Source organism: Papaver somniferum, unplaced genomic scaffold, assembly GCF_003573695.1.
Source record: "Papaver somniferum cultivar HN1 unplaced genomic scaffold, ASM357369v1 unplaced-scaffold_10, whole genome shotgun sequence".
NCBI classification, from domain to species: Eukaryota; Viridiplantae; Streptophyta; class Magnoliopsida; order Ranunculales; family Papaveraceae; genus Papaver; species Papaver somniferum.
Window position 1 is genome coordinate 18,517,542 of NW_020618825.1, and position 24,907 is coordinate 18,542,448.

At 34.6% G+C, this 24,907-nt stretch overlaps 1 protein-coding gene across 1 annotated transcript; it reads right to left on the reverse strand.

Moving 5' to 3' along the window:
• Window positions 1-18,279: 18,279 nt before the first annotated feature.
• LOC113326493 (ubiquinone biosynthesis protein COQ9, mitochondrial-like) lies at window positions 18,280-22,887 on the reverse strand. The gene is made up of 9 exons (XM_026574213.1): window positions 22,467-22,887; window positions 22,135-22,242; window positions 21,707-21,931; window positions 21,400-21,620; window positions 20,954-21,065; window positions 20,713-20,866; window positions 19,748-20,155; window positions 19,534-19,605; window positions 18,280-18,986 (listed from the first exon to the last, which is right to left on the reverse strand). Exons 1-4 carry the CDS (start codon window positions 22,863-22,865, stop codon window positions 21,537-21,539), a joined length of 816 nt encoding a protein of 271 aa, XP_026429998.1. The 5' UTR covers window positions 22,866-22,887; the 3' UTR covers window positions 18,280-18,986; window positions 19,534-19,605; window positions 19,748-20,155; window positions 20,713-20,866; window positions 20,954-21,065; window positions 21,400-21,536.
• Window positions 22,888-24,907: the final 2,020 nt, after the last annotated feature.

The following is a 24,907-nucleotide window of genomic DNA, read 5'->3' on the forward strand; positions in this document are numbered from 1 at the left end:
AGACTATGGTTATTGGGAGGACTTGACTCTTTTATTGGGCTATCTTAAGGATAAAACTTACACACATATGGCTTAAATCAAAAAAAAAAACTATGGAAAAAACATTCTTTTGTCTTGTCAGGGCTTGCTTAATTCCTCCCCGGATAATCCCACTGCTACTGGGAACAGACAAGTCACTCTGTTGACCAAGGTTAGGACTACCGCGATTACTATTGTTGGTTAAGTCTCGTAATAGTGTAAATATTGAATTTCCTTTTTCTTTTGATAATACGCGATTGTATTTATTATATTTTTTTATTTCGTTAATCGTTATATTTACATATATGACAGGTGGTCAACTTTATAAAAGCAATTTTGATTTCTATCTTCTCTGATTCCTTTATAGAGAAAAAAAGAAAGAAAAACCTAATTCAGTTAATCGTTTACGGTTTCTATTCCACTCTTTGAACTGTCATTACTAAAAAACCGGTATTTTCTTTCTTCTCTAATTTTTTCGTAGAGAAAATAAAAACAAATTCATCAAAAGATGGTTTAAAGTTTTTATTTTTTGAATGATACTGTAATCACCAAAATCTGGTGCTATCACAATTTAATTATCTTTACGGTAATTAATCACGTCCATGGTTGAAAAACCTACGACAGATCAAGTTTGGTATTTTCACCCATTAGATGAAGATCATGTGATTTTTTTATTTGGTTTCTATTCATTTACAAGAAACCATTTGTTTAACCACAAAGTGGATTATCCATACGCGGTGACTAATATGGCTGCATTTATTTCCTTTCTTCGTCGATACGATTTTCATGAATCGTACAAACGAACTGGTGTTGATTTTATCTATTGCTTATATGAGATGCCAATATAGTTTGGTTTTTCCTACCAATATTGTTGGTTTCTATTTCTTACCGGAAACCATGGATTTTTCTCGATTCAATAACGAAAATGATTTCTTTATCTTTCTTAGAAGAAACATATAAGCCAATTCGATTTGGTTTGCAGAAAATACAATATATATAGTCCTAGAGGTAATATATTAGAATGAGTTTGGTCCAGTTGACCTAGTCAACTATTTGTTTGGTCCTTTTATAAAATATATATTATTGTTTGGTCTTAGAAATTATTGTTTGGTCATAGGTGACGTCATGGATGATGTAATTATTGTTGGTATTGGCAGAAATACCCTTTTAGATTAGGACCGTTTATATAGGAAAAGTCAAGAGAAAATATCTCATCTCCACATCTACCTTCTCTTCTTTCTTTTTTTTTTTCTTTCTGCTGTTGTTTTTATTTGCAAACGATGAAGGATTTTTTCTAGGGTTTTTATGAAGATGATGAAGATTGATTGTGGATGAGGATGATTTTTGTTTCCGTTGTTGTTGCTGTTAAAAACGATGAAGATTGATTATGAAGATTTTTTTATGAAGGTGATGAAGATTGATTTATGAGGATTTTTTTTCTTCTGTTGTTTGAAGACAACGAAGATGATTAAACGCGTTTTTCTGCTGTTGATGATGAAGACGATGATGAATGGCGATTTTTGTATTTTTTTTTCTTCCATGTTGCTGATGTTGAATATGATGATAGAGACGATGATGTTGTTGTTCGTGGCTTGAATAAAAGTTTCAGATCTACGAAAAAACCTTGAAATTCTTTGATTTCTTCATCGTTTTCTTCTTCTTTATCATTACTTGGATCTATGTTCTTGACTTTTTATTGTCATCTTCATCGTCTCCATCATCGTTTGTTGTTGTTGTTGTTGAAGATGATGAATACGATGATTTTTGATGAAGTTCATTGATTAGAATGAACTCTGTCGAATAATGATGAAGACGACAAAGTTCATCAAACAGAATCGACTCTGATTATTCATAGAGTTCATTCATTAGAACGAACTCTGTTAAAGAATGACGAAGACGACGAAGTTCATCAAACAGAATGAACTCTGATTTTTTTATGGGTTTTTTTGTTTGTGTGTGTGTTCATGTTAAAGAATGAACTCTGTTTTGTATCTTGAATTATTAGATGTTCATCTTAAGGAATGAACTTTCATCTAGGTTTGAATTAGTCAGTTTTCCACAGGTGTTCATTTTGATGAATGAACTTTAATTTTTGTTCATAATTGCGAAATTTTGATTGAGTGCTCATTTGAAAGAACGAACTCTGATTTTTTGTTCATAGTAATGAACTTAATTCGGTGTTCATTTTGAAAAATGAACTTTGATTCTTTTTTCATAATTATGAACTTTGATTGGGTGTTCATTCGAGAAAATGAACTCAGTTTCCTAGAGGTTTTATTAGGTGTTCATTCGAAAGAATGAACTTTCTTTTCATACAGGGTTTATTAGGTGTTCATTTGAAAGAATGAACTCTTGTTTTTATTCATAATAGTGAAGTTTTTGTTGTGTGTTCATTTGAAAAAATGAACTCCGATTTTGTGTACTTAATAAAGAAATCTTTGTAGAATTTTAATGAAATGTAATGAAGTTCATAGAATATAGTGAAATGTGGAGTTTTCATGAAACAAAAAGAACTCAAATATACAAAAGCCTGATAGTTCATCAAACATAATGAACTTCTACAAGAAAATAAGTAGGAATTAACACAGAAGGGTAGTTTGGACTATTTACTATTTTCAAATAATATGGACCAAACAGGAGATTTTTCCCGTTATACCCAACAGTCTTGGGACCACCTAAAAAATGACCAAACGATTATTTCCCTATCGATCCTAAAGGGATAAAATATCGTTACGATATATTCAATTGCAAACGTCGAAGAAACGTGAAATTTCTTCATTTTCGAGGGATATTGAGCAATAGTTATCTTTCCCCTCCGTCATAATCTCCAATATTTTGAGTGTTCCATTTGTAGCTGGAATATTGTTTGACACAAAAGATCAAATGGTGCGCGCCTGGCTTGTAAGCTAATATTCTTAATCCTTGTAGTGGCTATAAATATAGATCTTAATTTAATTTTCCTCTAATAAAGAAAGTGTCCATAATTTTATCCCATTGTCCCTCGAGCACACAAGGTTATCAGAGATTTATTTGCATATCTTTACATACATCTGTGTGATCAACTAGGTAATAATACTTGACACTTCAACAAGCATTGAAATAACCAAGAGGCAGATGCAAGAAGGGTACCCACACACCCAATAAAGTACTTCCACGTTTAATGGATACATACACATATGTGTGAAAACATATATTAACCAGGTCTGGCATAAATGCATGATTTAACTGCAAACCAAGCCTTTTTTTACCAACTAAACATACGCTGAGCAGCTAAAGCAGAAACACCAGTTGAAAGTTTTCAAACATATTTTAAGACTCAAATCTCCACTGAGAAAACAATGATATTCAGTTGAAACTCATAAATAACACACCAGAATCAAAATCTTCAAAGCTTGCATCAAAATAAGAAAATTAAAAACACTTCAGAAATAAGATAAAACCATATGCTTGACTGATTATGTTTGAGACATTATAATATCTACAAATCATACAGTTTGAAGCTACAAATCGCTACACGATATCGAACCAATAACTTCAAATGATTTCCATACTCCCTTACTAAACAAAGTCATATGAACATAAATCAAATACCAACCAAAAAGACAAACTCATAAGCTCATAAGATATTGATTATGCTAAGACTTCTACCATGCTCATATATTAAATTTTAGAGATATTTTGTAAAAGGGTCGTAACTTTAGGGCCTAATTAGGGTCTGGGTCGTGAAACATGTAGTTGATGCGTTAGGGTCGTAGACTGACTTTGACCGTTTGTTTATTTTACCCAAGTACCCTTAAGAACCAGTTAAAGGATAATATAGCCTAATCCTCGTTGGGGACTTTTCACAAGCACTTGATGTACGGAAAACTGGTGATATAGAGGTGATTTTTTTGTGCTTTCTGCCCCTTTTATAACTTCTTCCCTGCAGCCATGACAATTCGACAACAACCCAAGTTTATTAATCCATTCTATACCCTAACAATTATCAACTTATAACCATTAATCACCTAACGTCGATGGACACAGTTCACATCTGCGCTACAAACTCTTCCAGATTTCTTATAACTTTGTGTATCCTTTCTAAACTCAAACTTCTCTTCTAACCGTCACGATTATCTATAAGGCCCAAGATTATGACCTATTAGATCAATAACTAGTCGCGTGAACAACTTGCTTAAATAAAAACATGAGCAGGTTTGTGTGCTGTATGAAACTTGGTTCAGTATGAACCAATTGATATTGTTGGACCTGAATTGATTAATTAAAACATATGTATATGATGAAAAAAGTTGATGGAGATAATGTTATAATGTTTTAAATTGTTGATTTTGTTTTGTTGATGACTAATTAGTCGACTGAGTAATGGTAGAAGATCGTAGTTCTATGTTAGAAAAAGTGAGTGAACAATACTCTCGCGGTCTTTGTTAGTTCAGGACCCTAACACATCAAGTACATCTTTTACGACCCGGACCCTAATTAGGTCATAAATCGACGACCCTTTTACAAAACATCTCTAAATTTTAAAATATGTTAACAACTATGAATCAACTAAACAAATGCATAAAACTTCCAAAATATGGAGTGAAAAATAACCAAGTAAGGGTTAGAGTTTATACCCGAATCTTCAAGGATTTGAAGTTGAGCTTTTTGAAAATTTCACTTCAATCTTCTTTTGCGAGTTTCAAACACAAAAATTAGAAATCAATTTTCTAAGATTTACAAACCAAAATAATTTCGATATCTATAAAAGGGGTATTTCTTACCTAAGGTTAGAGATCTTCTAGGGTTCTTACTCCTTCAATTGAATCTTTTTATGAGGGTTTCATGCTAAGATCAACAAAAGAAATTGATTTCTCTCGATTCTTTAAATCAGGATTTTGATACCACCTTTTAGATTTACAAAATCACAAATCAGCTTAATACTTTTGGTTTGATTTCTAGTTTTGGTTTGGTATCTAGTTTTCCTCGATTTTTCCACTCGATTTATCTGATTCCTCTCTAGTGTTTCGAGCTGAAGAAAAAAGGAAATAGGAGGAAGAGATAAGAAAGAAAGAGAGAAGAAAATGAAATAAAAAAAAGGGAGAGAGAAAATAGATGTGAAGAACCGAGTATCGAAACAGAAAAATCTCCAACATTGGTTTAAAAAACCCAAAATAGTTGGGGAACCGGAAATAAAATGGTGGGAACCAATGTAATCACATGAATTCAATTTCACAATGACCTGGTGTGAGACATAGATATGTGTGTGTGTGTGTGGGGGGGAATATGAGAGGGAAATAATTGTGAGAGAGATTAGAAAATTGGGAATAGGGGCAAATTTTGGGGTTTTGTGGGAAATAAAATAAACTAAAAATGAAAAAAAGAAACGATTATATGTACAAGTTATTAGAAGGTCTTGTAAAGTTATAAATTGTTAAGACACTTGTAAAAAATTTAAGATATTTGTAAGAGTAGTTGAAAAATAAGAATTAAAGCAATTCATATATTTAATTTGAGATTCTTATATGAGTGGAATCACTAAAGACATTGTATATGCGTCTCGGTCCCAAAAATCAGTATGTCTCAAATCATGCCATATGGTGTAGTGGGGATCCATTATCCCACTTATCTATTTCTAATATGTATGGAGGCCTTTTCTAGATTTTTTTAAAGGATTAAAAATCAGCATGAATAATACACCAATTTTTCATCTCTTCTTTGTGGATGGTTGCTTGATCTTCACAAAGGCTAAGCTTTAAATCTGCTAAAGCCCACTGAATGCTCTTCATGAGTTTAGCATGGTTTCTAGACAAATGGTAAACTTTGAAAAATCAGGAATTTTTTTAGTAAAAAAATCCATCGTAAACAGGAAAAAAAATGATGTCAAAAATGCTAAAAATGAAGAAAATAGACATCAAGGATTCCTATCTGGGAGTTCCCTTGTTTATTGATAAGTCTAAACTGAAAACTTTTGACTTCATTGTGAGTAGAATGAAAGAAAGGATATGAGAATGGAAAAGCAAGATTCTTAGACAACCAAGTAGACTGATTCTTAACTAATCCGTCCTTTTTGGAATGTCAATTTACCAAATGGGATATTTTAAACTCCCTAAAAAAATTATAGCTAGAATAAACTCTATTCAACGTGAATTTTGGTGGCGAAAAGATTCCAGTGCCAAAGGACATTGCATTAATTTGGAAAATTCATGTGTAAACCAATCTCATTGGGAAGTTTGGGTTTTAAGAATGCTGGAAAAAATGAATCGGGAAATGTTGGCCAAGATTGCATGGAGAATCATCTTGAAACCTAATTCTTGATGGGTTAAGATGTTCAAATATATATATATATATATATATATATATAATAAGCTTTAGAAAAGTTACCGGATCTTCTTGGATGTGGAACTGTATTGTTCAAGAGGCCAATCTTATTTATAAGTATACTTGTTGGGAGGTGAGGATGGTCATTCCATAAATATATGGACTACTCTAGATCAAAATTTGTTCCGAATGTAACTCTCAGTTAACATTTGTATCGGATCTCATTAATCCAGATACTAACCGGTGGAACCAAGAAATCATCATTGCTTCTTTTTCTCATATAATTGCTCAATCCATACTGAACATTAAACTGTTTTTGGACTTGAATGATACTTTAGATCAGGATAAACCTAGATGGAAACTAACTAGGAATGGAATTATACTGTTAGATCTTTGTATGATAGGATTTGTGGTAAACATGAAGGAAATAATGCTACAGAGTTGTTCTGGAAGAAATTCTGGAAGACTCAGTTACCTCAAAGAGTCAAACCGTTTGCATGGAAATGTATATATATAAATGATGCTTTGCAACTGAAAAGTAGACATGTACATTACGTAATTAAGTGTATTTTCTGCAAAGATAAAATAGAAACCGTTAATAACCTGTTTTTCGAGTGCTGGTATGCTAAGTCAATGTGGATTCTACCACCCATTGCTGGTGAAGGCACATCTAATACTGTAAGAAGTTATTTCATTGTATATTATAACTAGTGGCAATCGCAGGGAGATAAGGTGATAGAAATTAATGCTACCAAATGTTGGTTTATTTGGAAAGAGAGATGTGATTGGATTTTTGAGGACAAAATGACTTCTTCATTACAAACCTTTATTATAATTCAGAAACATTTAAACTTCTGGAGTTGTAATTAAAAGAAGTCCATAACAGCTAATGCTTGCCATACAGTTTGGAAAATTCAAATGTTCCTTGAAAATGACCTGAACATCATTCCTTTAAATTAAATTTTGATGCATCTTGGATTTCAGAAACAGTTTTTGCTGGTTTTGGACTAACTCTGAAGATGATGTAGGTAACGAAAGAGCAGCTATCAGGAGTATTCTACGACGCAAGTGCAGAAAAAGCATAGGTGGTAGCTATCTTGCATGGAGCAAAATAAACGACCAAAAATGAAGGTTTGACACATTTCCGGATGGAGGGAGATTGTGAAAGAATTCCGTGGTTTATCAGAGGAAAGACAACAATGATGGACTGGAGAAATCAGATTCTGATCAAGAAGGCAATGCAAATCTTAGAAGGATGCAATAATTTTTGGGTTTCAAATTTTTTCACATATCAGATAATTCTGTGGCAGATAAGCTAGCGGTTAAGGTGGAGGTAAGAAAATCTTCCATTTTCAACGGTTGGGAAGAAGATTTACGGGTTTTTAAAACTATGTTTATTAGATTAGATAAATTAAGTAATCTGGTAGAAGGTATTCCTAGTACCAATGATTTTTTATCCCAAACTCAAAACAAGGAATGTCCAGTATTGATAGCACGAAGATTTTCTTTTCTTTGCATTCTGACAGTTTCAGTAATACTTCTCCCAAAAAAAAAGTGATTAGTCATTATGATTTTATCACAAACAAATTTTAGCCTTTGGTGTTCCATATCATTTGAAACTTTCTCACTTCATTTTTTTAGTTCTCCTTCAATGAACCATAAAAAAGAATTCCCCAGTCAAGTTTTATTATTAACTTTATGCATTTTAATTTTTTCATGTTTATGTATCTAGTGTTTTATAGGAAAATCCCCATTAAGCACTGATCATGCAACTCGTGCTAAAATTTTTCCCGCCTTACCCTTTGAAGATTTCTGGGTCGGTGCCCATCATACGCTGTTGACGCTGATTATCTTGTCGATTTAACCCTTTATCTATCAAAAAAAAATTGTGATGCCTTCGGCCTCCATGTCCCCGATTATATAGCTAGCCCGCCTTTACAGTGAAAGAGTGTTATCGGTTCATCAATAAATATGACGTTGAATTCTGTTGTCAGTTTATTAATAAATGTAGGATTTTTATAAACTAGTATTACTATTCCTCCTTTCATTTTGTTACAATGTTCGGGTTACTAAAAATGATTACAAAATCGGCTATTTATAGCCTTTCTCATGCATGTCCATAAGACATGAGATAGACACGTTTAGTACTCGTGTCATTGTGACCAGGAGCATGAGGTTCATGCTTATCTTTGACTCTGTCAAAGGAGGTAGTACTCGATTTCACTCGAGTAATCTTGAGATGGAGATGTAATGGTGGGCCACTTATTTCATGTCTACATAACACTCCTCCTTGAACCACCATTTCTAAAATTTTTGCCTCGTTAAAACCTTGCCGTTAAAATTCAGTGGGATAAAATCCATTCGAAGGAAAAGGAGTACAACATCGGTATCTTCAAAGTGATGATGGTTGTCACACATTTTGTATCCATATTATGCCACACGATATTCCAACTTCTGGCGGAATAGTTTTAAATTTTCTGGAGATTATTAGGGCAAGAAATATCAAATATATGCTATCCTTTAGGGATGCGGCAATTTCTCGCTTTACCGGTATTAAAACCGTTAGTACCATAATAAAATGATAACGAAAATTGACAAAGTTCACGAAATTGCGATACTCACCGTCCAATACTTACCAACAATTACAAATTAAAATATATATCACGTTGATATATATATGCGCCTTAATTAGGATAAAGTTCAATTTAACCGTATAAATCGAAACTTTAATCCGTTATGATATCCTGATCACAACAAAAATAATACAGATAAGTACTAGGTTAAGATCATATTTAATGAACATAAAACATAAAGAATTGAGGAAGGAAGAATAATCATCTCCGCCAATTATAGATATTGCTCCCGTCTCCTCTAATAGGTCAACCGAACACACCGCAGTTATCGAGCAATTCGTGCTGATAACGTTTTATTACAGTGTTCGGGTTACTAAAAATGATTACAAAATCGGCTATTTATAGCCTTTCTCATGCATGTCCATAAGACATGAGATGGACACGTTTAGTACTCGTGTCATTGTGACCAGGAGCATGAGGTTCATGCTTATCTTTGACTCTGTCAAAGGAGGTAGTACTCGATTTCACTCGAGTAATCTTGAGATGGAGATGTAATGGTGGGCCACTTATTTCATTTCTACATAACACTCTCCCTTGGACCATCATTTCTAAGATCGTTGTCTCGTTAAAATCTTGCCGGTAAAATCTAGTGGGATAAAATCCAGTCAAAGGAAAAAAAGTACAACATCGGTATCTTCAAAGTGATGATGGTTGTCACACATTTTGTATACATATTATACCACACGATATTCCAGCTTCTGGAGGAATAGTTTTAAATTTTTTGGAGATTATTAGGGCAAGAAATATCAAATATATGCTATCCTTTAGGGATGCAGCAATTTCTCGCTTTACCGGTATTAAAACCGTTAGTACCATAATAAAATGATAACGAAAATTGACAAAGTTCACGAAGTTGCGATACTCACCGTCCCATACTTACCAACAATTACAAATTAAAATATATATCACGTTGATATATATATGCGCCTTAATTAGGATAAAATTCAATTTAACCGTATAAATCGAAACTTTAATCCGTTATGATATCCTGACCACAACAAAAATAATACAGATAAGTACTAGGTTAAGATCATATTTAATGAACATAAAACATAAAGAATTGAGGAAGGAAAAATAATCATCTCCGCCAATTATAGATATTGCTCCCGTCTCCTCTAATAGGTCAACCGAACACACCGCAGTTATCGAGCAATTCGTGCTGATAACGTTTTATTACAGTGTTCGGGTTACTAAAAATGATTACAAAATCGGCTATTTATAGCCTTTCTCATGCATGTCCATAAGACATGAGATGGACACGTTTAGTACTCGTGTCATTGTGACCAGGAGCATGAGGTTCATGCTTATCTTTGACTCTGTCAAAGGAGGTAGTACTCGATTTCACTCGAGTAATCTTGAGATGGAGATGTAATGGTGGGCCACTTATTTCATTTCTACATAACACTCTCCCTTGGACCATCATTTCTAAGATCGTTGTCTCGTTAAAACCTTGCCGGTAAAATCTAGTGGGATAAAATCCAGTCAAAGGAAAAAAAGTACAACATCGGTATCTTCAAAGTGATGATGGTTGTCACACATTTTGTATCCATATTATGCCACACGATATTCCAGCTTCTGGCGGAATAGTTTTAAATTTTCTGGAGATTATTAGGGCAAGAAATATCAAATATATGCTATCCTTTAGGGATGCGGCAATTTCTCGCTTTACCGGTATTAAAACCGTTAGTACCATGATAAAATGATAACGAAAATTGACAAAGTTCACGGAGTTGCGATACTCACCGTCCCATACTTACCAACAATTACAAATTAAAATATATATCACGTTGATATATATATGCGCCTTAATTAGGATAAAGTTCAATTTAACCGTATAAATCGAAACTTTAATCCGTTATGATATCCTGACCACAACAAAAATAATACAGGTAAGTACTAGGTTAAGATCATATTTAATGAACATAAAATATAAAGAATTGAGGAAGGAAAAATAATCATCTCCGCCAATTATAGATATTGCTCCCGTCTTCTCTAATAGGTCAACCGAACACACCGCAGTTATCGAGCAATTCGTGCTAATAGGTCAACCGAACACACCGCAGTTATCGAGCAATTCGTGCTGATAACTTTTTATTACAGTGTTCGGGTTACTAAAAATGATTACAAAATCGGCTATTTATAGCCTTTCTCATGCATGTCCGTCTCCTCTAATAGGTCAACCGAACACACCACAGTTATCGAGCAATTCGTGCTGATAACGTTTTATTACAGTGTTCGGGTTACTAAAAATGATTACAAAATCGGCTATTTATAGCCTTTCTCATGCATGTCCATAAGACATGAGATGGACACGTTTAGTACTCGTGTCATTGTGACCAGGAGCATGAGGTTCATGCTTATCTTTGACTCTGTCAAAGGAGGTAGTACTCGATTTCACTCGAGTAATCTTGAGATGGAGATGTAATGGTGGGCCACTTATTTCATTTCTACATAACACTCTCCCTTGGACCATCATTTCTAAGATCGTTGCCTCGTTAAAACCTTGCCGGTAAAATCTAGTGGGATAAAATCCAGTCAAAGGAAAAAATGTACAACATCGGTATCTTCAAAGTGATGATGGTTGTCACACATTTTGTATACATATTATGCCACACGATATTCCAGCTTCTCGAGGAATAGTTTTAAATTTTCTGGAGATTATTAGGGCAAGAAATATCAAATATATGCTATCCTTTAGGGATGCGGCAATTTCTCGCTTTACCAGTATTAAAACCGTTAGTACCATAATAAAATGATAACGAAAATTGACAAAGTTCACGGAGTTGCGACACTCACCGTCCCATACTTACCAACAATTACAAATTAAAATATATATCACGTTGATATATATATGCGCCTTAATTAGGATAAAATTCAATTTAACCGTATAATCGAAACTTTAATCCGTTATGATATCCTGACCACAACAAAAATAATACAGATAAGTACTAGGTTAAGATCATATTTAATGAACATAAAACATAAAAAATTGAGGAAGGAAAAATAATCATCTCCGTCAATTATAGATATTGCTCCCGTCTCCTCTAATAGGTCAACCAAATACACCGCAGGTATCGAGCAATTCGTGCTGATAACGTTTTATAAACTAGTATTACTATTCCTCCTTTCATTTTGTTACAATGTTCGGGTTACTAAAAATGATTACAAAATCGGCTATTTATAGCCTTTCTCATGCATGTCCATAAGACATGAGATGGACACGTTTAGTACTCGTGTCATTGTGACCAGGAGCATGAGGTTCATGCTTATCTTTGACTCTGTCAAAGGAGGTAGTACTCGAATTCACTCGAGTAATCTTGAGATGGAGATGTAATTGTGGGCCACTTATTTCATGTCTACATAACAAGGATTGAATTCTTTATAGATTTTTTTTGATTCTTGCTGAAGGTAGAGATGAGGTTGTTGTTGAAACAATAATGAAGGTTGGTTTAGCTAGCCAGTCTCACCACAAAATTTAATGAGAGATGAGGGTATTGTTGCCTAGTTATTCCGGCTAAATTGGGGCCTATCAAAAATAATTTCCCACACCATCAAATTACTATAGATATCCAAACTTCTAAAAAATAATAATTTACCCACACATTAATTTCTAAAACTCTTTCATATAAATTCTAATCTTTCCATTTTCAGTAAATCCAACAACTAAAAAACCTAAACCTAAAAAAACTTTTTATTTCCATCATAAACTTTCCAAATTCTCAAAACCCTAATAAATAAAAAAATCATCCTCTAATCCGACGATCTTCGATCCAACCAAGAAAAAGGTAAATCTCCATCAACCCATCCTATGATTCTTCTTATCTTATTGATTTACATGTTTAAATGTTCATTTTTGACAAGTCAAAACTATGATTACATACATAATCGGTTTTTATTGACCTATCGAATAAACCGATTCTGGGTTTTGTTCTCGGACATGAAGAGCCTGCACAGTAATCGGTTTACATTATGATTAACATCAACCAATTGTAGCTTAGAAATGAAATATAAAAATTCATCACCAGAATCGGTTTATATATGTAATATGTATAATCCGATTTATATAGTCTTTTTATCTTCCTTTCCACAATCGGGTTTTATACATGTACCACATAACCCGATTTTTGTAGTCTCCCCAAAATCGGATTACTTATGTTTCTATATGTACCGATTGCTTACTTGATATTTGTTTATCTTTTGTGTAGAATGGACTTCGGACACCTACCATTTTACAATAGAGAGTTAACCTTGGAGGATATTCTAAGGAAACCACAAAGAGTGCCAGTGAGAAGCCTCTATAAGTTTGCTTTCAGAGCTGAGACCCGTCTTGAACAAGCTCTTGCATTGATTAATATGCTTTCACTTGAAGAGATTTTTGAGGTGACGAGGTTCACTAGAATGAGGAGAAACATTATCTCAGCAGAGAGGGATCGCCACCAACAATTGGAAGGTATGTTTGAAGAAATGGAGATGTATATGGCCATCAATGATGCAGAAATTGCTGCTCTTGATGATGATGATGATGATGTTGCTGGTGGTGCTGCGGCTGCTCCTGATGCTGGTGCTGGTGCATCATCTTCTCCTGATGCTGGTGTTGGTGGTGCTGCAAATGCTCCTGGTGCTCCTTAAGTTTTTAAGTTTAACTTTTAAATACTAAAACTTTAAGTTTATAAGACTTTTGGTTGTTTTAAGTCTTTTGGGATGGTTGATGTTTGTATTTTGGATGATATTTGTGTGGTTGATGTTTTTATTTTGGATGGTCTTGTGTTGAACTTAATGCACTTAATGTTTAAATTGATACTAGCCTGACATGCCAACAACCGGTTTACTCGATATGTCAACATAAACCGATTGTGCAAGCCATTCTTCCTGGATGTTTAAAAACCAAGCTAGAATCGGATCACATCTGGAAATATATAAACTGATTAGTGCCGGTGAAAATTTAAAATATCTGTAATCGGTTTACATTAGTCGCAAGAAAGACCGATTCCTTGTAGCATATACACACAATCAAGTTTTACAGTCCTTCTAAAAGACCGATTGTTTCAAATTATTTCACGTTTTTCAAAAAAAATAATCGTTTGAGACTTTCTCTATAAATAAAGACCTTACCCTTGGACCCCATTTGTCCCAAAATTGATCATTTTATTCCCCCTCATTCCATAATCTCCACAACTACTCATTTCATACATATACATACAAGAAATGACATCATTCAACTCCGCGGAAGATTTGGAAATCACGAAAGCATGGTATGCGGATAATCGACTTAGACGCCAATAATCCAAAAGGGAGGATTCAACAACCTTTTGGGCTAAAGTCCACAACAAAATTAGCCAAGATTTTGGGAATCCTAACGGAAGAAGTGTCCAACAAGTTCATGATAGGCACCTAGCTAGTCATCGAAAATGCGATACTTGAATTTCTAGCTCTCCAACCTCGGATTTCTAACGCTCGCCCCTTCACCTTGTCCATTGCACAATTTGTAAGTAATTTTGTGGTTTTTTTTACGTATCCCATGTTGTTTTATCTTCCAATGAAACACCACTAACAAATATAGGCTTGTTTTGTGTTTTTGTAGCACGAAGTCGTGAAAACGCGCTACTTGGAAGTAAAGTGGGAAGGATTCGCATTCGATGCAAGATATCACTTCTTGGCAGAAAGAATCCCGGAGGATAACCCGGACTACTTGGATGCGGTATCGTCTTCGGAGGAGGAAGATTGATGGCTTTAGAAGTTTTTGTGTAGGTTTTGTGGGTAGACCTCTATGTAAACCCTCACGAGACTATAACTCGTCCACTAGGATCGCCTACGTGTTTAAAGGCTTGATGCATGTGCTAAATGCATCTTACAATAATAATGGAATGAATGAAAATTGGTAATGAAAGGAAACAGTTGGTTTATATACGCCATAAGTAAATTCCGATTTCCAAAATCGGATTATAAACATTTCAATGTTAACCGATTATGGATGTCTCTGTTAATTTAAAAACACCAATCCAGAATCGGTTTACAAGTGAATGAATGTGAACCGATTCTGAGTACTGTTTTACGGGAAAAAAATTCAAAATGTTAATGTATTGATGAACTCTCTAACATTAGTTAATCTCACATCCAAAACAAAATTAATCCCTAATACGATTAACTAGTGCTAATTAATCAGGGGTAAAATAGATAGTTTGGTAATTATTTTGATAAGGGGTGGTATTAAGTGATTTCTAGTGACCTTTTTTTTTCATCTAGCTATAGGCACCAATTTAGCCAGGCTAGTTATCCTTTGTGAAAACTACTGTCAAACCCATTTTCTGTCTTTTTCCACTCTCAAACCCACGGGCGTACAAAGTCAAGCGCGCACCCAGCTTGACAGACAAAATTTCTCCCGGGCCCATAATTTCCAAAATTCCATTTTCGTTTCGTCTTTATTCCCAAACTAACCTCCAGAGAGGCGAGAGAGAAGGTGATGATTTTATCAATAAAGAGTCGATGAAGGTCGTCATCAACAGTGGATTACGGTGATTCAATCAACAAAGATGACCTCGCAGATAAAGTACATATCTCTCACTTAATCTAGATCTATCTTTTGAGATTACTAAATTTTATTTTGGGTTCCTCACTGATTTTTTTTTATCTCCCTATGTTTAATCTGGTTCGAAAATCCATGGTCAGATTTTGATTCGGATATCTTAATCTTTTTTACCCATATTTTCGATTTGAATTTCTTTAGCTTTTAATTTTGTATCTTATTTGATTTTTTTCTGATGATTTAGTTGATCAAGTAATTTTGTTTTTTTAGGTGAAAAGAAAAGCCATTCTTTCCCGGAATCTGTATCAGCAAAACTAAGGTGCGTCCACTGCTAACAATTTGAACACTGCTAAGTAAAGTATACCACTTTTAATCTTGTAAATGTGCGATTCTTTAATGTCATTATATATGCTAACCATTTACACATTGTTTAGGACACTACTTAAAATTTTCTGCATACTCTATAAGAAATCATATCATGTTTTCGTTATCCTATAGAAAGTGGGGTGGTGATTGGTGATCAAATGTTACCATCTAACCAGATTTATAGAATTAAATGTGTTTCTTTCTTCTGTACTGTTATATCTCTTTCAAAAATTTGGAATAAATTAAAAAAAAAAAAACATTATGAGTTACTGTCAAAATTCATATTGAGTTTTTAAGTTCTAATTGTACAGATCCTATGCAAATGGTTAAAGCAAATGGTTAAAACAACCGTTCAATTTTAGTAAGTGTATGCTGAAATGTTATGTCGATTGAGTGCTAAGAAATTATTCATGTGGATAGTATGCATAGATTATTCATTTGGGAGTGCAACACTGTTATTACACAAAGGGACCGTGTACAAACATTTTTGTAATTTTATGTGTTATATACGTTTGGATATGCAATCAGCGGTGTGAAAGTAAAATGGAATAATTAGCGTAATAATGTGGATGAAAACCCCTAGTAGTCATCCCAGTCAGGGGTTCGTATCGTTTAATGGAAGAATGTTAGAAATCGGTCTTTATTACACTTTCAGTAGGAGAACTTTTGAACTCAATTCAAGTTGTGGATCGTCTTGTGGTTTCCTCACTGTACTAATATGATTGTCTTGTGGTCTATTTTTTTTTTCTTCATTTGGTTTCTCTTGAGTATTTTCAAGGAACAACAAATAAATCATTCATTGTTTTCACCGACTGGCAAGGTAAGTATAAACTGAGAATTTGAATATTTTTTCTTGCAGATTGTGATGGTGGCTGGTAGTGCCACTCTAGTTGATGATGAACAACTAATTGTATTTTGTTGTAATCGTATGACTTCTTATTCTATTGTAGTTGAAGGATTTTTGTAAGTTCACTTTTCTTGTTTTTTAGTGTTCAGTGTATATATTATTGCATGCATTTTTTCTGTAGTGGTTGCATAATCTAGTAGGCAGTCACTAAAATGGCTGCATAACCGGTTATGTACCGGAGAAAATGGTTGCACAAGATATTATGGAACTTTCTTTTTTTTTCCCTTAAAGTGCTTAAAGAATGGATGCATAACCTGTTATGCATTTGAGAAAATAGATGCATAATATGTTATGCAACTATAAAAATGGCTGCATAACTTGTTTATGCAGCCATGAAAATGGATGCATAATGCATCATGCAGCCCTTTGTTTCTCGTTAATACGAAAATCAACCGAAAAATGGCTGCATAATATGTTATGCAACTATGAAAATGTATGTATAACCTTTTATGCAGCAAAAAAATGGTTGCATAATACATTATACAACTACTTTTTTGTTAACGCTAAGATAATAAAATGGCTGCATAATCGATTATAGAGCTACAAATATGGGTGCATAATTTGTCATGCATCCGAGAAAATAGATGCATAACTTGTTACGCATTCGAGAAAATGGCAGCGTAACCCATTTATGCAACAAAATCTTTGTTAGCATTAAAATTGACCAGAAAATGGCTACATAACATGTTATGCAGCTTCAAATTTTGTTGCATAACTTGTTATGCATTCCCCAAAAAATGACTGCATAATTTATTATTCATTTTTTTTTAAATGTTACTTTTTAGGTTTATACCGCGTTTTAATGGGTGCACAATTAAATAAGTGGATGCATGCACTAAAATATGGCTGTCCAATTTGTTATGCATCCTTTCTGGTGGTTGCATAACGTGACATGCGTCCTTTTTCTTTCTTATAATGTTAGTTTTAGGCATATCAATCGCTTTAGTGGCTACATAACCTAACTAGTGGATGCATAAATCAAAATATGGTTAAATAATTTGTTATGCATCCGTTATGATGTCTGCATAATATATTATGTATCCTTTATGGTGCCTGCATAATAGTGATGTATCCAGTTCTTGAAATTTCTCCTTAAAATTACATCACCATTTGATATTTTCGTAAAAAAATTTAAAAACTTTCCAACGATATAAAATTTGTAAAATTCCAAGGCACGATTTTTTAGATATGTTATATTCAAGTTTGTATACCAATTATACCCCTGAAAAATAGGAGTTATGCAGATCCTTTACTAAGAAGATAGAAAATCCAAAATTTCTTCCTTTTACGAGTAAATATATTAAAGATAACTTTATCTTGTTACTCTCTTTTCATAATTTTAAATAATTATGAGTGTCCCGGTAACTGAAAAATATTTTAGGTCTACCGATAAGAATAATTTTTTTTTTTGGGCCTTAGCCCAAGTTTCCCTTATCCTTTCCTAGAGCATGAAAGTTGTCGCCCAATAAAAAGTAATAATTCAGAACTGGGCTTCGGAAAAGCACCTCGATTAAATAGACGGAAATTAAATCTATCAACAAAAGAAACACCAATAATTCTCGTGCTATCTCCATCACACACGCATGAAAATCATTTCGGTTTTTTAAGACATTTCTCAATCTAGAGAGCCAAAACTGAGTCTAATCAAAGATCTTACCAACACAAGATCTTACCTAAAGTGGACTCACCAACACAAGATCTTACCTAAAGTGGACTCGTGTCCCAAGAGGCCACCAAAGAACAAAGTCTTAAAGCAACATGAACCTCTTCAAAGGAACCCTTGCATAAGACCCCACACGAATGCACTCTTCCTGGGAACACTGCCCCAGTACTATTCGAGGCTTTATCAAGCACACACTATCAGAAAGAGGAGGATTCAGTCACTAATAAACACCATAAAGTTCATCACTAACTTCAAATATCAACTTCATATGTAAGTGAATCCAAAGAGTCGGATATAAGATGGTTGGACCTTTTCCTTGGTTTTCCTTTGGTGTAGTCCAACTCTGACATCTGACTCAAGCCTTTTGATTCAGGAACAAAATTATGAAGCCAGGAACCTTCCTACGCCTGCCTTCTTTCCTGCACCTTCTTCCTTCAGATCTTACCATGAACCTTACTGTTTTCCCTTGTATTTTCCATGAGATGCCAATCTAGAGCGACAACTCTAGTACAACACCAGCTAGAACTCCACAGCTTCAGCTCTTGTCAGCTGATGCCTTCGAAGTTGAGGAAGCTGCTGCATTAGGTTTTGCATTAGGCACATGAGTTAGTGAGCTTGCTGTTGCATTTCCAGGTCCTTGAAAGCACAAACAAGTCGTAAATTCCAGCTTTTGTCAACTACTGACAGATGATAACTAGTTTACAGTACTAATACTGAAACATACCTCCTGGAATATGTATAATACTTTAACATTTTTTATTCAAAAAATAATATATCCACTCATGACAGTCTGGCCAAGTAGCCATAAAAATAAATTCCGCTCACAGCAATAAGATGCCAAGGCATTTGGTTTAAAGTGTTAGAACGAAAAGAAACTGCTACCCTTGACTCCATATACATGTTGCACTAATAACTTAAAGAGCTCAAAGTTAACCGATCAGTTATCGTCGCAAAGTTCAAATACCTAATTGCTAGAAAGACGTATATGGACAGTTTAATGTTGTGACTGACGTGTCAAACACCAATTCGTCAAGTACTGGTCTTTCACCAGTATACGTCAAACGCCAGATTAGATTTATAAATACATCCGAGAAATTCCTAGCAATTAACGGCAGAATCATACCTCTGCAGTCTGCATGTAAAGCTTGGCTGTTGAATCTGAACTCAAGCCCCACTTCGGATGTTGCGCACACACCTTGCAGACAAAACATAAAATCATTACCCAGCCCATGATTTAGTATTAACAAACGTAATGAGTATTAGAAGGCTGAAATAAAGAGATACATAATAGAGAATCAGAAGGAATAGAAACTCAGATAGTTCAAGACTTGTATAACCTGAGATCGTTTCAGTGGTGAACTTGCTGTTACTTTGTTCTGGTTTAATAGGAAGAGAGATATTCAAACTTGACGGTTGTTCTATCCGGGAGCTCGTGAAACAACTTCAGAAGCTTCTTCGGGCATTGACAACATTTTTCTTCCCATTTCAATGCTCAGAAGTACCGGTACCCGAGGGAGTACTTTCACTCTTACGAGAACCATGGGTATCATTTTAACAGTGTCTAAGTTTACCATCATGTTCTTGCAAGATCACGTAGAACACTATCATCTCCATTTCTAGGAGGATATACTTGGTTGAAACTTCTGAAGGTGACACCGATACTCGAGCTGACATTAGTGATTGGGCTTTTGCTCCTAATACAATTGCAAAAAGTCCAACATCCTCCTTAATCTCGACAATCAAGGCTACACAGTGAAAAAGACTACATAAGTTAGGCCCAGACATGAGAAGAAACCAGAAACTAGAAAGCACTTAAATTATCATCCCAACACATTGACGTTTGGTCGCATAATGATTATGCTTAAGATAAGAAAAATCTGACATGGATGTAGAAAGTTTTTGCCCCATAAACTTGATTTAAAAGAATCAGAAACCATGTCTGGCTCTGACACATTTCAGGTTCAGTAGCAAAAGTCGGAATAACTTACATACACCTGTCAGACTTGGTACACTAAAATGCCCAGAAATAGATTAATTCAAGATCAAAGGTCTCAAACCAAGACACTGATACAACACATAAATCTCCAACATAAGAAATTAAGAATAGTCATGCCCAAGTTCCGTATTAAGAATTAGTAAAAATAGTGTATAGATTTTGATGCATATTATTGTTTGCTTATTACTAGAAAAATAAATTAAGACGGAGATAAGAGACAACACAAAAGAGAAGTTGAGATACAGTCTCTAAAGGACACTACAGCTTCAACTGTAATTTCAGTAACATCCAGATTAGCAAACTGACCTTTCTATAGCATTCTTCATCTACAAAGTTGATGCAAGCCACGGATTTTGCTCAGTGATTCCATTATATTGTTGTGCAGGAGCACCGAATAACAGCTGGAATCAAACGAGATGAGTCCTGCCTCAGAAAACGTTACCTTATAAAAATGTGCAACCTGGCATTAGCAAAGACAACACTACAAATTACAATTTTTCAAAGCAAATGCTAGCACACTAGGAGGCAAGTTGTTGACTAATCAAACCTCCAAATAATTAGGAAGAGCGACAGAAAGACCCACGGTGGGTATCCTCCAAATAATTGGGAAGAGGGGCAAAAAGACCCACAATGCGTATCATCGACTGTGTGGACTCAACCTTAAGAGAAGTAGCAGCAATTCAGTACAATATAACACTTGGAGCATCTAAGAGCAATAAAACGTACAACATGAACGGAAAACTGATATTTTCAAACTCTCCTCGACTAGTTTCGTTTTAACCAGATATATTAATAAACACTGGCCATCCTTGTCATTCCTCAAGGTTTAGGAGTTTATCAACAAAAAAGTCGGGTTACCTTAACAAGCCTGGAAGTATACTAAGAAATTATAACTTATTTTCTTTGAAACTTGAGACATTAACCTTTTGAATTGCAACCTTATTTCCCAGCAGAAGAAAAAGTGAAGAGAGATGCTCCTTCAGGAAATGTTACCTAAAGACGCGTCCTTGCAACTAATGCTTCTATTACAGCTCTTCCATCTTTGTTCAACAGGTTCATCAATGGTTAAGAGCTTCACTAGCTTTGACAGAGACATGCTACTGATTTTGCGAGTGGCGGAGTCCCATTTATCAGGTGTTGTCACTATCATCAGGAATGGCATCAATTAGCACTGCCCGCTGATTAAAACTTGTTGGGATATTCAGTGGTTGTGCCTGCAAACAGACGCACAACAGAGTAAATTGACAGAATGAATACTTATAAATATCATCTAGGTAGAAACAAGTTTAGAATATGCCACCTGAATGCTAAGTGCTTGAGACCATTTTGATATGTACGGTGCTTGCATTTCTAGACGTACCTGGATGAGTTTCGCAATTCGATCACTATGTATCACGGTATCCAGGGCCTCTCCAAACTCAATTCTATTGGTTGATTTGTGTAGGCTATCATCCACAAAACTAAACACAGGAAGATGAAATGGCCACGTATTAAACACAATTTCAAAAGTAAACATATAAAAGCACTACTGCAAACATAATTTTATAATTAACAATTCCTGAACATCCATGTTTAACTGAATATGATCTAAATTGTCTAAAAGTAACTTCCAAGTACTTTGAACATCATTATAAACTCAATTCAATCAATACCCATTCAAATTTATCAACCCCCAGGTAATAGCTTGACAAATCGCAAGACATGTATCTGCACAAATATCAAAAATACCTCTACAAGTGCTGCTTCTCTCCTTGGGAAAGATCCAACAATTGAAGGGGATACCCCAGCTTCCTTGGCCCCTGTAATAATGGCAGCTTCACTCCATCCCAACCTAAGCTGTCCAAATTCCAAATCCAAATTCATCAAATATCACTATTTCTTCCTTCAAAAATAAAAATATAACCATCTGATTAAAACACTAAGCAGAGAATGAGAATCATTGTAAGTCATAAAGTGTTTGAGAAAACACCTAGACCAAAAACTATACAAAACTTTATCAAAATTCAGCATCAAATCAAACAAAATAAGCAAAACCCAGATCAAAATGAATGAAAACGAACCACATGAGGAAGGGAAGCTTGAAGAACACGAGCTTGTTCATCTTTATATTCAACTCTTGGCCTTCCTTCTCTTTCTCTGCCCCTGTTCTCATTTTGACTTCTATCATCAACCCCTTCATCAGCTACTTTCTTCAACGTCTCTGCAGCTTCAGAAGCTAGTTTTACTGCCACATTAGTTACATTTTGCCCCAATCTTTCCGATGTTGATCGATTCTCAGTAGAATTAGGGGTTATTTTCTGATTATTGATTGGTTTTTGTGGGAAATTTGGATCAGGAGCATTAGTACTAATGGAACGAAGAAGATGAAGAAGATATCTTCTCTGATTATGATTATTATTAGGATTTGTGATTAGGGTTTTACTCTGAACAAGAATTCTCTTCGCTGCAAAACGATACATTTTTCTTTTTTGTTTCGGGTGGAATTTTTGATTTCAGAGAAAATAAAAGTTGTGTGTAATAAAAGTTTTCTGCTTAAATTAGAGGTGGGTTTAGCTTCCACGTGGTGGTAACGGCGAATCTCCACGTGGTGTGAATGTGACACTTGGTTTACTGGCCGATTGTTCCTCAGAGCCGAATTGACTAGAGATTAGCCCACAAGTATGGGTGGACCTATGTTAAGGCTGGGAGGGCCATGGCCTCCCCAAGGCATCAAACTATCAGTGTGCGTCGTTGGTAAGTTTATCTTTATTCATCTTTATTTTTTTTATTTTTTTAAGCATGATATTTACTAAAGGACAATTATATAAGGATATAAAATATCCCAAGGTTCATCAATTACAATCATACTGGTAAGCCATAAATCTGCATCAACATGATATTTTGGCAGAGTAGCCTTCTTTGGATCGAAGTTGTATTGAGGGGGAATTTTGAAGTCAAAGGTCTAAAGACTTTCGGTCAATGTTTTTCACAAGAAAAGTTGTATTGTTGGTGGACATGGCAGATTCCGTAAGAACTTAGTTGGAGGTAGATGTGTTCGATGCAGTTGATTGGAGTTCCTAATTAGGCCTTTGTATCTTGTTGTTGTGGTGAATCATCCGAGTGACATCCGTCTTCTCCTTTGTTTTCAGCTTGTTTCATAACTTCAATTCTTCAAATTTGTTTTTAGCTTTGATCGAGTCTTGATGTAGAGTCCAACCTCTGTCCTTGAAGAATTGGTGCTAAAAGTACTATTACAAGGCTACTAAAACTTAAATACAGATACAAAAGGAATTACAGACTTACCTTATACTAAACTAATGAAAGTTGATTTCAAGATCTCAACTACTAATTGAACTAGGACTCTAAAAAACACCACACTAGGAACTGTTAACAGAGAATACAAGTACAAACTTAATATAAAAAAACAGTAAAAGACTAAAGTGGAAACTCAGGTGAAAGTTGGTAATTCCACCGGCTGCAAAGATGAAACACTTGTGAGATGAAGTTTGCTTCTTGCTGTGAGACTTTGTGTTGCTCCTCATCTTCATTAATCATCTAAACTGACCCCTTCCGATGCCAAAAATCTACCTTGTTGCTTTTCTTTGGATAAGAATTCTTCATAGTTACTCATTCACTTTACGCAGTGTAAGGATCTAACCCATTCTTCACAAGATCTCAAACCCAATTCAGAAAGGTCTCAACACTACAATAAAAACAACCTAGAAAGTGCTAAATCTTTCCAAACACAAATCGAGCCAAAATATATAGTTTTAATCAAAACAAGATGGAATGGACAAACAAAAATAACCCATTAAAAACCAAGGCACAAAAGAAAAATACATATTGATTATGCGATAGAAGCCTTCCAAAACAACAAAACAACTAAAAGAAACATGGGTTCTCAGCGGAAAAAAAACATCAGCCAAAAACTAGAGGATACCTAAAAACATAATCAAACAGGGGGAAAAAGGATTGAAGAACTGAGGTCTGAAGCAAAGATGGTTTATGAAAGGATGAGTTCAAAACAAAAACAAAAAAAAACGTTGATAATAAATCGGATAATACAAAAACAGAACCATGGGAACAATACAAAACTTCAGCAATAGATGGGAAAGGATAAGATTTGAAATAGGTTTATGATGGGTAAAAATAGATGAATATATGAACGCAGATAAAAGAAAAATCTCATTACATAGATGACTTCAAACCAGCATTAGATCTATGGTAACCTCAAAAAGATGAGGAACATTAAAGTGAAATCAAACACTTCAGAAGAGGTTACCTGTTGAATCTGAGAAGAACAACACCGAAGGAAAACTCCATTGAAGCTTCAATGAATAACTGATAAAGCAGCAGCAAATTAAAAGATTGTAGAAGAGATCCCATGAAATTAAGATGGGGTATCACAACTAGTTAGCAGACAAAATCTATATATGTATTCAGATGGCTGGTGGAATTGAAAATCTAGCCAAGAAGGAGCATGGTGGATGTCATGGTTTTTAAAAAGCATGAAGAAAAACCC